The following is a 16,238-nucleotide window of genomic DNA, read 5'->3' on the forward strand; positions in this document are numbered from 1 at the left end:
CCACAGATTTATGGACTAAACCTGGGATTAGCCAATGATTTTCTATAACAGTGTATCAGGTTAAAGAATTAAAACTGATCCTATTTAACTCTTATTTGGCATAATACATATTAAAACCATTTATCTCATCTCATTTTACCAGAACCTCATTGTAGTGAGAAATATGCTTTTTAACATAAGAAATCTTCATCACATAAACATAGTTTAATAGTTTAATAAATTAGTAGTTTATGTTTAAACTTTGTATTTCAATCTTGTTATTAGTTAAATAATTTAGTTCTGAAAATATCTCAATATTTGAAATTAGTGATAGTAATTTTGTATTGACTTTCTGTGAATTTCCTAGTAAATTTATCATTTTAAATTTAAACCTTCCTCGTAGGATCAATATTTGAGGCTTAAGTAAACCTTCCTCGTAGGATCAATATTTGGGGCTTAAGTAGAAAGTCCTTCATTACTTCATAATGATATGTATACTTGCGTAGAATCCGAACATAAATTGCTTAAATTTCTTATTTATAAAATATTGCATCAAACTTTTGGCACCGTTGCATAGCAGAGTCAACTATATAATTTTACACAACTATAATATCGACCGGATCAACTACCCTTATAACTATTAGAGGTGCATAATTAGTGGGATAAGGTGATGCATAGGGTTTGTGCTCAATTGCTAATATATCAGGGGTCATAGTGTCCATGGGAGTAAACTCTATAAAATCATTTATAAGTACCCAATTTATCAATGTAGTGATTTCGTTAAAAATTAGAAGTAAAGTTGTGAGATGTGATAAGTTAAAGGAATAATTAATGTCATTTATCAAGTGTGTTTTTATTTGTATTAAAACACTATAGAGGACTTGGAGAACACTTAAATATATATTCCTATGCTGATACTAGTTATGCTAATTAAACTTTTGTTTAGTCAATTCCATTTTGACATGTTTAGTTTAGATTTACTTTCTACTGCACACTGTTCGATCCTGAGTATATTTGCAGATATTTTGATAGAAACTCGAGGCAGATTGTACTTCTGGGTTGTGATTTTTCTTTCTGCTTATATTTTTTGTACTCAATACTATACATATTAAAATTCAAGTTTGGGAGGAAGAAGAAAAATAACTTTCAAACTTAAACTTTATTTATCCCATTAGCATATATTTAATTTGATATCACTTTTAAAATGACTTGTGGGGTATGCAATGTTGTCTTTAGGTTACTATAACTTTGTCTTTAGGAATGTTAGAAAAAACTTAGTTGGGATCCTATGTGATGAAACAATTCTAGAGTTAAGATATTTTGTAGAAAAGATTAGAAAAAAATATTTGTTATTTATGGTAGAAAGAAGTTGAATATTTGGAAAACTAAGATTATTAGATTTATATTTTATGAGAATTGAGCCCTTATTGAAACTTTTTCAAACTAATACTTCCACTTTTAAAAAGTAAGGGAAAGTTTTGAGTTTTGAACTTTAGAAAGAGGATAGTGACCTTCAAAATCATTAAAGGTCAATCTAGATATAATAATCCTCACATGAAAAAGAAAAGAAAATAAAAGGATTGAAAATGCTCGTAAGAAAATTAAAATTAAAGAAGAAGAAAAAGTAAAAAAGAAATGAAAAATGAGGGGAAGCCTAATCAAAAATTGGTTTCACTTGAATCTTTTTAAATAAATAGACTTAGAAAGAATCCTAAGCTTATCCTTATTTCAAAAAATTATTGGTCAAATTGGTATAGATAAGGTGCTTAAATTCTGTTTTTAAACTTTATAAGAATCTTTTGTTTGACAAATTTTAATAACTTTTGAAGTAAATAGAAAATTAAGATGCCTACGTTGAATATGGGATATTCTTACACCCTAGTACTAGTTTGATTGGTTAGAATTTCACCTAAGTTACACTATAACATTTTTGAGACAAAATTATAGGAAATTCTACAGAAACCCATTATTTCAAATCAACAAATTTGGTTTTTAAAGTTATATTGTTATTTGAGGACAAGTAATGTTTAAGTTTGGGGGAATTGACACGCCTAAAAATTACTTGATTTTATATGTATACATTTCATGATAATTTTTAATGATATTTTACTTTAAAAGAAGACATTGTACATGTTTTTGGTTGCAGGGATGAAAGATGGGCTTTTGAAGTAAAAGGAGTAAAAATGGTCTAGTTTGGAGTCAAATCGAGCAAGGAAGAAAATTTTGATTTGACGCATTTTTTTGGAGCAAAAATCAGAGCAAAATACAAAAAAAATGGTGCCTAGGTGCCCGAACCAACACCTCGGCGCCCGAAACTGACGCCTAAACACCATAAACGGTTACAGATGGCTTTTGCTCAATTTTTTGGACTTAAACAGCACCTTTTGGCACTTGAGAAAGCACATTTTGGCTTTTCAAACTCTTGGAACTTCCAAGAACACCCAGAGGTCATAGATAGGATAAGAATGTAGATTTCTTTCTTTTCTGGAGAGATTGGTAAGGGATTTTGAGAGATATCTGAAAAAGAATTATAAGAACTTTGTGTGGATTAGCAGGAGACTTTGTTGGATAGATTTTCATCTTTCTATCAGAGGAAAAAACTAAGTATTGCGTTCATCATTATCTTTAATTATTGTAAACAATTTTATAGTGAATTTGATTTGATTTAAACAAAGTTTTTTATTGTGTTTTCTCCATGCTTAGTGAGTAGCTTTCCTTACTCTTTGTCCTTGTGATGAGATTTAATCATGCACGTGGTTAGAATGTTTTGAGGATTTCCTTTATTCTTAAAATTGTGATGGTATTTTCACCTATTCTTAATTTAATTTATAAATTGATCACTTGTAATGTTAAAATGCGTTGTGAAACATAACGACCCGGAGGGTTATGATTTTACAAACTAGTGAGTACCACACTATTCCTTGGATGGAGCTGTTGCAACTTTCAAGGGTGAATGCAAATAAATTGGGAGATATGTTTTGAGTGGCGTAGAAATGGTGTTTTTAGGGTGTGGGTGACATGTTAGATTATTTTAACCAATTTGGTCTAATGTTGGAACTAAGGGTCCCTAGTAGGTCATATAGAGAGAGTGTAGTGGGTAATCTGGAAGTGAGAGGCTAGAATCTACTCAGCACTACCACACAAGCTGGAACTAACTTTAGATGAGTCAATGTCCTTTATGCTCGAAATGGGTAAAGAATAGATATGTTTCTATTTATCACAATATAAAATTTTTAATCTTTAAACATTTGATTCCTATGATGATTATGATCTCATCACAAGGGGAAAATAATTTTAATTATATTAGAACTTTCTAAAATTTGCACAGTCTCCTTAGATTTGGTTTTTATTTAATTTAGTTAATTTTAATTTTAAATAAATTAAAGAACTTTCAGAAAACCAAACTTTTCAAAAATTTTAAACTAAGACATGATAGTAGTTGACTAGAATTAGCTTAAGTGATTTCTTACCTTTCTTCTATGTGAGATCGATAGAAAGCCCTATATTACTTGAAATGATACGTATACTTGCGTAGAACCCATAGTATGTAAACTATTAATAAAAAATTGTAAATTTTATAACATATTGATTTTGCACACTAGCCGCTAAATATAATTTAGGTCAAGTTTTTTGTCATCTTTTGGAAGTTAAATAACTGTGTAATTGATGGTCGTGTCTGTCACAATTGACCACCGGTGGTCGTCATCGCTTGCAACCATTGACCATCAGTAACCAACGATCTATATTTGCAGTCGTTGTACTCAAAAAATGATTGTTGTGTCAAACATATGTGTTGAAGACCCCTCGATAACTGTCGACCTTCGTAGCTACTGACCACAATCGACCACCGTTGACTGCCACCACATGTCGTTGTCGATCACCAGCTACTAGTGACCCTTTTTTGCAACTATTATGTTCAAAATATGGTTGTTGCATCTAGCACCCATATTGGAGACCCGAAAAGTAACCATTGGTCATCAGAGCTACCAACCACCGCCGACCACTACAAGCTGACCATTGTCAACTACCACATGCCAACCATAATCAATCACCACATGCAATCATCATCTGCCACCACTGACCATTGCTTACGACCATCATAGCCAAAATGCTACTCTTGTCTCTAACACTTATATTTTCTTTATGAAATATAAAGACAAGTGCTATTTCTTGAGTAAAAATATAACTTTACTCTTTCTATCCAAAGAGAATGGGTTCAACCACCGACTACGACTTTTGTAGCCAACTATTGCTTCTATAGCAAATAATAACGACCTTTATGACAAACTACTACCGATACAACTTTCAACTATGAATTTTATGGACAATTACCTCTATTAAAACCACTAACGACAACCTTCCTGACCAACAACTGCCTCTATAACAAGAAACTGTGACCTTTGTAGCCATTTACCACTGTTACATTTTTCAAATACGAAATGTGTAGCTGGCCATAGATATTGAAACCACTAATTATATCATTTATGACCAATTAAAGCCTTTGTAACAATCAATTAAGACCTTTGTAGCAAACTATTGATATTACAGACAAAAATCATCTCTTGTGACCCAATTATAATTATTATTGCCAAACAACTATTTTAAATATGTGAGTAGCAGCTTTGTAATTCAACATTCTTTAATTTAGGAGAAGAGTTGATATATATATATGTACATTCTTTAATTTAGGAGAAGAGTTGATATATATATGTATGTTTTGTGGGATATATATATGTATTATAATTAACTGGACTAGATCTCGACCTCGTAATTTTCCTTCACACAACGAATTTTTCTACATAAATATTTTGGTGTTTTTTTCTGCTATTTTTAATTTATCTGTATTTATATTAAATTTTTATTTAATTTTATATTATTAAATTGGCATTCTATCACTATAAAATTTCTCACACATAACAATAACAGTAATAATTTTGTGCTGTTTAGCAAGTGTGCCTAATGGATTTATTGGCCATTCATCCTCCACGCTTCATATCTAAGCTTCGGGCATGCCCAACCAACGGTTCTGATCACCGCCGGCTCTATCGTTTTAAAATTTCTTTTACTAATTTTTTTTCACATTACTTATATTTCAAAAAATACATCGACTGCTGCTGAGAGCTGTTAGATAGAAATCAGGAGACTACGGATTGGAGTGCTGGAACGAAAGGAGCTGCCTTTTGGAAGAATCTTCCTCTAAAGCTGCCGATCTGCTGGTTTGTTCTTTTTTCTGTTTTCTTCAACTCATTCATTCATTGAGGGTTTGCTGCTTGATTCTTACGTAATTACATGATATTGGTCGCTTCAATTTGATGATATTATGTCATTGATTTGGGAAATAAAAACATTTTTTAGATTTTCAGGATTTTCTGGATGACGTGGGGCTGGCCTGGTCTAGGGTTTATCGCTTTGTTTGAGCTGCTAGTTGACCTTGTGGAGACAGATGAACCGAGTTCATTGACTAGTGTGAAAAATTCTGTACTACGAGTATTTGTTGTTTTTTTAATCTTTCGTGGTAGGCAGTCTAGATAAAGTATTGGCGCCGAGTTAATATTTCGGAAATTTGTGGTCGATATATGTTTTATGGAAGATTCTTCACTGATCACTACACGGTGTTTGAACGAATTTTGGTGTCATCTAGCTTCATGTTGTTATTTAAAAATTAAGTAAAAAACATTTCTTAATTATTTGATTAGCAGCGTCCGCAATATCCAGTATCCACAATATTCCACAATATGTTGTTAGTGGCTCAAGTTAAGATTCCTCTTTCTTTCTGTTGTTGGTAGATTGATTCATTCTGATTAGAATACTGGCCGAGCTTCTTTCTAGAAAATGGTTTATTAAGATGTAACTCAACCGGATGACTATGAATTATACTTTATCTCTACTAGAAAATTGATATTATTCCTTCAGCTTCATGTTCTCATTGCTCTTTTCATTCTTTCATTTTTTTTTCCTTGGAAACTTCATTTATAAAATAGTTCATGAAATACTTTAGGATTTAGACATTCATTCTGTGCAGTAAAGCAAAAAAAACATAAATAATTGTGAAATGAATAGCTTTGAGGAAAACCATTGTATTGATAGAATTTGGCCAACATTTAGAATGGTCTCTGCGAGTAAAAAATGAGGACAAAAGAGTTATTAAGCTTATAATTCACGGTTCAATCCATAGTAGAACAAACTCACACCATTCAATAAGATTCAAGATTAAGTTTTTCATGGTTTTTGATGGATCATCATCATCATTAGTATTATCTGAACTATTTGGGAATGACTTTATGGATGCTCTTTTTCTAATAATTTCTGCTCAGTGTCCCTTGCTTGTTAAACCCGTTTTTTGAAAATCATTTTGAACAACTTCTGATTATGTTAATGTGGTCTCTAAAATAAAATAAAATAAATAAATAAAAGGGTATAATTAGTTAAGTTAAAATAAATTCTTATTTGCTCCCGCCAAGTTCAATCAATAAGCGCTACTGCTAGATTTCTCTGTTAAGAACTAATTTGAAGCCCTTGGAGAGTTTGAATCGGGTCAGTTACAGAAAACCCCATAGAGGCATTTTTTTTCCACTGATCTCCTTCCCCGTCATCATCATCCCCGTTTGAAGCCCTTGGAGAGTTTGAATCGGGTCAGTTACAGAAAACCCCACAGAGGCATTTTTTTTCCACTGATCTCCTTCCCCGTCATCATCATCCCCGTTCCAATTGAAGCCTTCTCTTTGGTGATCCTCATTATACAGTTGTGGCTAGGGCTAACTAGAAAGCTGTGACTAGATTGTGGTGCATGAAGTTTTTTAAAATTCCTCTCTCAGTTGCACTAGCCTTCTCTTTGGTGATCCTCATTATACAGTTGTGGTTAGGGCTAACTAGAAAGCTGTGACTAGATTGTGATGCATGAAATTTTTTAAAATTCCTCTCTCAGTTGCACTAGGTTCAGCTGTAGAACCTCACCCTTGGAAAGGCAATGATGGAATTGCTATAGAAGAGACCTCCAAAACTCCAAGATTGAATTGCAGAATTGAGTCTCGCCTTTGTCTGCTCCTTGTTCGCAGGACTGACATGGTTGCTCCTCCCAATCATGTAGAAAGGATGCCAAAGCGTTCACTTGTGACATCTCCAGCTGATTTCCTTGTTTTGGTCTGGTCACGATCCATCGAAAAAGAAAAAAAATGATGGGATCGCTGCATATAGGGACTTTCAAAACTTCTTGTTCTTCCTATATCACCCGTTGAAATAAAAAGTCCTTCATGTGTCCTTCAATGGAAACACAATGACGGGATCGCTAATTTGCACTTCTTCTTCCTCAACCACAGAGAATCACACACAGAATCATCATCTCCTTGCGATCACTGCGGAATCAAAGCCAATTATGGAATCACGTGGTTAGGGCTAGCCGTAAAGGAGACAATGGAACCGCTGAGTCCAACGACCTCTGAAATATCTATTTTCCTTTCTTCCAGTTGCTCATTTGAACCACATCGAAATGACATGCAATCCTGCTCGCCTTCCTTCATCCTTGTGAATGATGCTCGCGCTAAAGAAGAGAGGAAATGATGGGATCCTTCTTTACTTCTCTTTTCACACACACACGCGCACGCGCGCACACACACACACACCCACACCCACATACTTACATGGAACTGCTGAGTTCAACGACCTCTGAAATTTTTGTTTTCCTTTCTTCGAGTTGCTCGTTCGAACCACACCGAAATGGCATGTAGTCCTGCTCGCCTTCCTTCACTTCTTCTTTTTTTATATAATATATATATACATACATGCATGCATGCACATGCATGCATGTGCATTCATACATACATAGATCTATACATACATACATACATGCATGCATACATATATCCATCCATCCATACATATCATACATGCATGCATACATATATCCATCCATCCATCCATCCATCCATACATACATCATACAAATAAATATACATACATACAAATAGATATATAGATATATACATACATACATATATATAAATACATATATAGATATATACATACATACAGTGTAATGAAGACGAAATCTCTCACCTTCCCTCTCCTTACAATCCTTGAAGAAAATCTCCAATCCCTTAACTTTTTTTCTCTCTCTCTTCCATGCCTTCTTTTTCACACACGCGTGCGCGCACACACAAACACACACACACACACACACACACATATGTATATACATACATACATATACATACATACATATACATACAAACATATACATACATACACATACATACATACACATACATACATACACAGTAGCCTTGTAGTCAATTATTTTTTCTTAAAAATACAACTCATCAAAGAAATATACATACATAATATATATATATATATATATATTTGAGAAAGAGCATTATACGACTCTGTATATATTAATCACAAAAAAGGTGTACATATTGGAAGGGAGGTGGAAATCCCTACAACTACCAAAAAAGACTATTACAAAACGCACATAGAGGGACTCCACCACCAACAATACAACTCCACATACATGCATGCATGGATGCATGCATGCCGTGATGCATGCATGCCGTGATGCATGCATGCACGCATGCACGCATGCATCCATGCATGCATACATATATACATACATACATACATACATATGGAATGTCCAGCCCTAGGTGTGCCCCAACTACAAGTTCAACATTCTACCTTACGTGAGCTCTCTACTATGACCCTGCCACCTCATTAGATCGAGCAAGCTGTTACTGTCATTTAGGCACAAGGGGCGCATGATGTGCAACAACCTACACATGCTCGACAATCTTTGGCACAAGGGGCGCATGATGTCCAACAACAAGCTGAGATGTGGGTTTCCTTGTCTCTCGCAATAGTTGGTTTCAAAACACTTCAGCTAGCATTTTCTACAACCAAATTCTTAGTATTTATGATCTGAGAAAGAACTGCCTCAACAACAGTGGGAAGTAGCTGCTGAGCTAGCTGGTGAGGAATAGCCTAATGAAACAAATTTTCATTTAACATTTCTGGAAGATCGTTAGTTTCTGCTATATTTTCCTCCACTTCGATGATGTTAGGTAAATCAGAATCCAGATGCACAGGAAGTTTGGATCTTAAATGTGAATGAACCCTGAAGCATTTGACAGGTGTGGGCCCAAACAATTTACAGTGATTACAGTAGTAGGGTTTTTGTTCTGCAATAATTGACTGTCAATACCCATTGTGGGAAGTACCAAGTCATATTTCTTCTACATCAGGGAGGGTGATATCTCTTTCAACAAGAATCCTTGCAACCGAAGGCCTGGATAGGTTGCAGGTGGGTATGTCCAATTTTATAAGTCTTCCTAGTGCAACTCCAATAAAATAGAGGACTTGGTGATTAAAGTAGTGCAACTTTAGGCCAGATAGTTTAAACCATATTGGAACTATATGAGGTTCTTGGCTACGATCAATTTTAGAAGACCACTTGAGCAATTTCATATATTTTTCATCAATTGTCATATACTTCTTGGAAAATATTTTGGCATAGCCCTCTACTTTAGATAATTGTATCATCACATGTCTCCCATCAAAGAGGCCAACCTTCCAATATCCCAATAGTTTGAGATCTTCAAAAGCCTTTCGAACGATTTCCGTTTTATGATGTTCCAATTGGAACTTCCCAATGAGGGTAAATTTATCAATCAGGTTAGAAACTTTAACATCAGAGAAAATTAGAGCTAGTTTGCCACTCTTTCTGCTCGCCTTCTTGATAAGGTTACTGTTCCCCTGGCCTTCAAATGATTCATTTTAAACCTAAGGGAAAACGTAATTATCCACTGATCCCATAGAGCTGACCATATCAACATAAGAAGCCTTCCCAAGGTTTAAAATTGAAGCAGTGGGTAGTTGAGGAGGAACATAAGTCATAGAACTGAGATTCAAACAAAGTTTGAGTCGCGACTTTGACCGGAGCTCTCGTGCGTGCAAACTGAGAGTAGATGAGAAGAATGCGAGTGGGAACGCTCAATCCTGAGCAATCGAGTAGAAGGAGAGAAACTTTGTATCGAGGCGAAGGAGAATCGCTCGTGCCCTAGCCAACCATTTAAGAAGAGATAAGGAAGAAGCAACGCGCAGATGAGGAAGAGATGACGGGTTGAGTTTGCGCAGGAGGGAGTCAAAGCCGAGCCCTCGTGTAATTGGGGCTCCGTAGCAGCGGCGAGAAAACTACGTGAAAACCACGAAAGAAGCGAAGTGACGAAGCCGTATAAAGCAGTCGAAGAGGTCGGCCTAAGAAGACGAACTCGATGAAGGCAATGAAGCCAACTGAGGTAGATGAATCAATGAAGAAGACGAAGGAAAATCGCCATCGGGTGAAATTGAAGACCACATGTGCCTTATAGACCAGTGGATTAGAAGATCTCTTTCAGTTGTAGTGTCATATGAGCTTACGAACACGTCTTATAGACCATTGGGTAGACAGACACCTCAATGCAACCCTTATAAATGGGGAAGTTGCCGATAGGTAGCCAAAACTTTTGGGGATATTGGAATTGCAAATCTTCTTAAAAATTGAATTATTTGGACTTTAAAAGGATAGAAAATAGAGATAAAGTAAAACATGGATTGTGAAATCAAAGTTAAAGTAATCATTCATTTCATTATTCAAGTCACCTTCAAAGAATAAAATTATTTATACTGGACATATAAAAGCTTGTGAATAATTTGATAACCCACCAATTAATGGGATTGAACTTATCTTTGACTTCAAATTCAATCATATTTGAAGGTAATCAAATAAAAATGTCCTAATGCAAATGAATTATATGTCATATATTTGAAAACATAAATTTGGGGCTCAACGTTATTTGACTATGAAACATCATAAATTAGGGCTAGCCGAGGGACTGATAAATTGATTTAAATATGAAATATCAAAATTAAAGCTAAACTCTATTAAGGTTATGCTTAGGGAGCTGCCAAATTGACTTGATTATGAATGCATAAATTTGAGGCTAAATTGAAGCATATAAATACCTTTTTTAAATGTTAAACCATGACTCCATGTATCTAATCGTCTTGTATTCACAACATGTTTGCAAGTGAACATAATGCCATATTTTAAAAGTTTAAAGTGATCCTTTGCATGCATTAATATATTCATTCAAAAAAGGAAAATTTATATAAATTGAAGTCTTACACGTGTCTTTTAAAGTAATTGTTGATTCAATTTATGCTTTAAAATTATGTAACTTGCCTTAAGACATGCAAAGTTGTTTAAAATAGCCAAATGTATGAAATTAAACAAAACCTGCGTGGACTCCACCAAATTGATTAATGCTTAAATTCAATTGGTTTCAAATTGTTGCGCTGGTTAAGATTAAATTTATACTCAAATAGTTCATATTTTGAAAGAGCAATCAATCGAGTCTTCTTATCTAAGAGTGCAAGGTTGTAAGTTCTACACAAGCAGTTCAATCATCTTTATTTTAAGGATTGAAGTTGACGAGTCTAGTAAGTTCTAATAAATATCTAAATTATAAGATAAAAATTTGCAAGTCCAAATCACCAACTTTAATTTTTTCTCCTTATTAGGAGTTCAGTCAACAAGGCTTATATGTTAAGATACTTAAAATGACAAAACATAAATGTTTTAAATTTTTTATAATTCTTGATAATAGCTGAGTTGATGGAAGATTTCAACCAGATGGTCAATTTACAAAATTAATTTTCTATGTTCATTTGAATAAGTTTATGATATATATATGTATATATATGCAGAAGCCCAGAGGCAATTTTTTTAAGGTAAAAAGTACAAAAGGTTTGATTATTGGGTCCCACTAAAAATCGAAATAAGTACAATGTACACTCCACACTCCTAGGGTCCCAAATATCAGATGTAGAACATGCTCAAAAAATGATCTCAAGAAAAGTGTACTTGTATATCCCAAAAATATAAAACTCTAAAAGAAACAAATCCAATTGAATCTTGATAGCAGGATGCCTCCATTTCAACTTCAAACTCAAAGCAGCTTATAACCAAAAATGCCATCTCCCAATCTGCAGAGAGAAACATCGAAACAAGGCAGACAAAAAATATAGCAACATAGAGAAATCATTAATTTTAGGCGCAGGGAAGAGAAATTCAGCTTGAATAGGACATTGTTAGACCCATAGCAGAGCGGCCCCCATGGTTGAAATAGTAACCAATTGGCTGGTCTATTTCCCTCTTGTGAATAAATTTCCAAGAAATGTTAATCTGGTAAGTAAGAGACATGATTTTTTTGAAATAATATACTCTGCTCCAAGAATGTTAATCTGGTAAGTAAGAGACATGATTTTTTTAATATACTCTGCTCCAAAGTGCCTCTCTTATGTCTTATAATATTTCACTCAAAACACTACAGTCCATCTCAACCTGCACTGAGGACCAGTTGGCACGACTTGCTAGTAAAACAACCATATACATAGCTCTAACTTCAGTTTCCAGAGGATTAACAATAGTATAGGGAGAAGAGAAGTTAATAAACAACTACCCTACTCATCCCTAGAAATGCCACCAACTTCAGCAACATCATTATTCCAGCTGTCATCAATATTGAATTTAATCTAGTTAATCGGTGGAGCTAGCCATTTCACCAAAGTAAGGAGTTGCTGACCCCTAACTAACCCAATTAACATGATAAAAATAAGATAAGCCAGAAAAAAAATCAGGCTTATTATTACTCAAATCAACCTACTGATATAAGCCAAAGAATTAACATATATAACAACACTAGTAAGACACTTTTCTGCATGTTTAGTATTATTCCGAGCCATTTATATAAACCATCAAATAATAAAGGATAGAATTGTAAAAATGTTTCTTCCTCCCCTCAGGATTGCGAAAATTACAAACTTCATATATGTCCCTCTAAGGAAATGGAGTATTAAGGCAATGAAGTTGTGCCCCTCCTTCCACACATCTCTAGAGATAGGGCAAGAGAAAAAAAAATGTCCCACCGATTTTTCCTTATTTTTACATAGAGGGCACTGAGATACGAGCCTCAAACCTTTAAGTTTAAAAATATCATCTTAAGAGATTACACCATTGAAGAGTCTCCAAGCAAAGAAAGACATAAAGGTAGATAATGCCCAACTCCATATACCCTCACCCTAATCATTTTTTAGAAAATGATGTAATGTGAAATAAAGAGTTTTGGTTATGGAACCTTTATGAACCATTTTGAGCATAGGTGTTTCTTTTTTAGCAGGATCAAAGAGGATAGTAGAGTTATAATGAGCATTTTTAGCCCCACTCAATCAAAATGTTTAAGTTCCACAGACCATTAGTCTAAACATCTGAGATAAGAAGATTTTTAGGATTTACATCCTCCACTAGATCAAGGTCCTCCTGAGACCAATAGTCATGCTAGAAGTAAACATAACCATCACCGATATCCTAAAAGATGTGATTTTTGGCTCAATCTTTCACCTTTAGTAGTAATTTCCACCACCTAGAATGGAATCACCAATCCTCCAACTAACTAGAGAGGGGTTAGTTTCATAACAGTATTTCCCATGCATAAATGCAACTCATAATGAATCACCTTTTCTAAAATTAAGCCAAAGCTTAAAATGATTAATATCTGCAATATGATGAAGTTGTTTAAACTTTAGACTCCCAACGTTCAAAGGTTTACAGACCTTTTTCCAAGAAGCTCATTTCTTGCTTGAAAAACCGCCAACCCAAAGGAACTTGTTGAAACACCTCTCGAAACAACCTTGTGTGCTTTTTTTAATTCTTAAAACCTGCAAAGCATATAAACGTAAGCTATTAAGAGTACTTTTCAGAAGTGTAATCTTCCCCCAAATGATAATGAATGGTTTTTCCAGTCCTATATCTTTTTATTAATTTTCTCGACCACCTCATCCATTTGTGAATGAGACCTCCTTCCTTTATTTTAAAGGAAGCTAACAGAGAAAAAACAATGAAAGAAGCAACCCACTGTGCATTCTCCTTGCTCACCTTCTGCCCCATGTAAATATGACATTTGTTTTCACTAAAGCTGAGCCCAGACACTATTTGGAAACTCTCCAGTAATTCATATATTTTTTAACTATATATTTGCCTGCATTAGAAAATAGAACTACATTATCAACATAAGCCAAATGGCTAACAACCAATTTAGATTTGTGGGAAAACAACAAGTTAGGAAATCTCAAAATTAGGTCATTCAGTATTCTGGAAAAATAATCAAATACTAATATAAAAACTGTTGGGGATAAGGGGTCTCCTTGCTTGATTCCTCCTCCTACACTAAAGAAATTAAATGAGCTTCCATTGAGGAGGATACGATACTTATTGTAAGCTAGCCATCTGACCATAATATTACAAAAATTATCTTTGAAGCTCCTAGCCTTCAAGATTTTAATTATAAAATCCCAACTAATATAATTATATGCCTTTCTGATATCCAATTTAGTCACCATATTTTCTCCTCTGCACTTTTTTTCAATGTCATAAAGCATTTCTTGTGCTCACTTGATGTTTTCAGTAATCCCTCTACCTTGAATGAAAATATATTGATTCTTTGATATTAAGATATTTAAATGAGGCTGTAACATTTTCACAATAATTTTGCTAATACCTTTGGATATTACTGAGTTAAGGGAAATGAGTCTTAAATTCGAGGTAAAATCGTCAGAGCCGGAGGCTCTATTACAATAAATTTTAGATAACATCAAGAATTTCCTCATCTAATGGGGTATCACATAATTTCAAATCACCAGTATACTGCTTCTCTCCCCAGAAAGGTTCATCTCAATATTATTGAATATATCTTTGGCCTCAAATATATTTGAAAAATATTGAATCACATTGTCCCCCAGTTCTTGGTTACCTGTAATCTAATCTTCGAGCTCGTTTTTCTAACTTTAGTGTTATTAGCTCTCCTTTGTTTGATGTAAACATGAAAATATTTAGTGTTTCAATCTCCTTCCTTAAATTTTAACTCCTCAGTCTTTTGTTGTAAGAGGTCCTCCTCCCAAATAGAAGCTTCCAAAAGCTCTCTATGTGCATCATTTAGTTATGAAACAACCTCACATCACTAAACTTGTCAACAACCTGCGAAGCTATGACATTTTCTTCAGCCTTTAGTACTTTATCATGAACATCACCAAAACTCTCCCAGTTCCAAGATCTCAAAGCAGCAACAACCTGTTTGTGAAGTTTCCATAGAGTCTACCAAGCACTACCAAAATCAATACATTTTCAATTCTCAGCAACAACTCTTTGAAAATCATCATGTTTGGACCACTACCTGAAATGATATTTAAAGATTTTCTGAAAAAAAGTCATAAAATCCAAGCAAGGGATTATGATCAGAACCAGAACTACATAAATGCTGCACTTTAGAGGAAACATAAAAGGATAACCAATCTTGTTTTGTCTAACACCTATCCAAATGTTAAAAAACCTTTCATCTCTTCCATGTATATCTGGAGTCGTGAAATCTTAGATCATGCAAAACCAACATCAACCATATCTCCACAGAAATTATCCATCAAAGTTGTGTCAACTCTTCTGCCACCTGGTTTCTCAGGGTTGTGCATGATCATGTTGAAATCACCCTCAATCAGCCACCTTTATTTAAGTAAAGACCCCATTGCTCCTAATTTTACTCCACAAATCATTCCTTGCAGGATTAGAAGTGCCAACATAAAAGACAGTAAGTCACCCAGAGAAATCACTGATCTTAAAATAAGATGAACGAATTGACTGTCATCATTAATAATGTTGATTGTATTATCCTTTCTCTAGAATAATCTGATCTTGTTTGAGCAGTTGCCAAAAAAGAGTTAATGCTTGAATTTACCCAAGATTTGTTCATTATTTTAGGACACCATAGGCTTCAAAATAATAAAAATATCAGCTTTATGAATCTTTGTCATTAATTTTAACTTACCAAGAGAGTAAAGATCCACTACTCCCCAAATATTCCAAATTAGTATATTAAATATGATGAGACAACTTACCGTTTCTAGTAGGTCTAGCTAGGGATTGTCTTTGATCACCTTCATAATAATAATGATCCACCTCTCCAGATCATTTCCCACTTTCAGATTTTGTAGTTATAGAAAATTTATTTCTTTTTTCTTTTGTACTTTTGTATCTGTCATTCCTCCCTCAAGATGTCTCTTTTTTCTTTTGTACTTTTGTATCTGTCATTCCTTCCTCAAGATGTCTCTAGTATCCTGCAAGTTATCATGAGTACTATGGCCCATATCACTAACAACAAGAGCAATCAAAAGACTAGCAT

General features: G+C 34.2%; 1 protein-coding gene across 5 annotated transcripts in view; it reads left to right on the top strand.

Moving 5' to 3' along the window:
* Positions 1-5,061: 5,061 nt before the first annotated feature.
* Positions 5,062-16,238, top strand: part of LOC110030621 (large proline-rich protein BAG6) — an 88,650-nt gene continuing 77,473 nt past the window's right edge. For 4 of the 5 annotated variants that reach the window (XM_020733418.1, XM_020733419.1, XM_020733420.1 and 1 more), the window contains exons 1-2: positions 5,062-5,195; positions 5,343-5,457. In XM_020733418.1, the coding sequence (XP_020589077.1) occupies positions 5,353-5,457 (105 nt within the window). In that variant the 5' untranslated portion in view covers positions 5,062-5,195; positions 5,343-5,352. The remainder of the gene's footprint in view (positions 5,196-5,342; positions 5,458-16,238) is intronic. The other variant, XM_020733422.1, reaches the window with a different exon arrangement.

Source organism: Phalaenopsis equestris, unplaced genomic scaffold (genome assembly GCF_001263595.1).
Source record: "Phalaenopsis equestris unplaced genomic scaffold, ASM126359v1 Scaffold000742, whole genome shotgun sequence".
NCBI classification, from domain to species: Eukaryota; Viridiplantae; Streptophyta; class Magnoliopsida; order Asparagales; family Orchidaceae; genus Phalaenopsis; species Phalaenopsis equestris.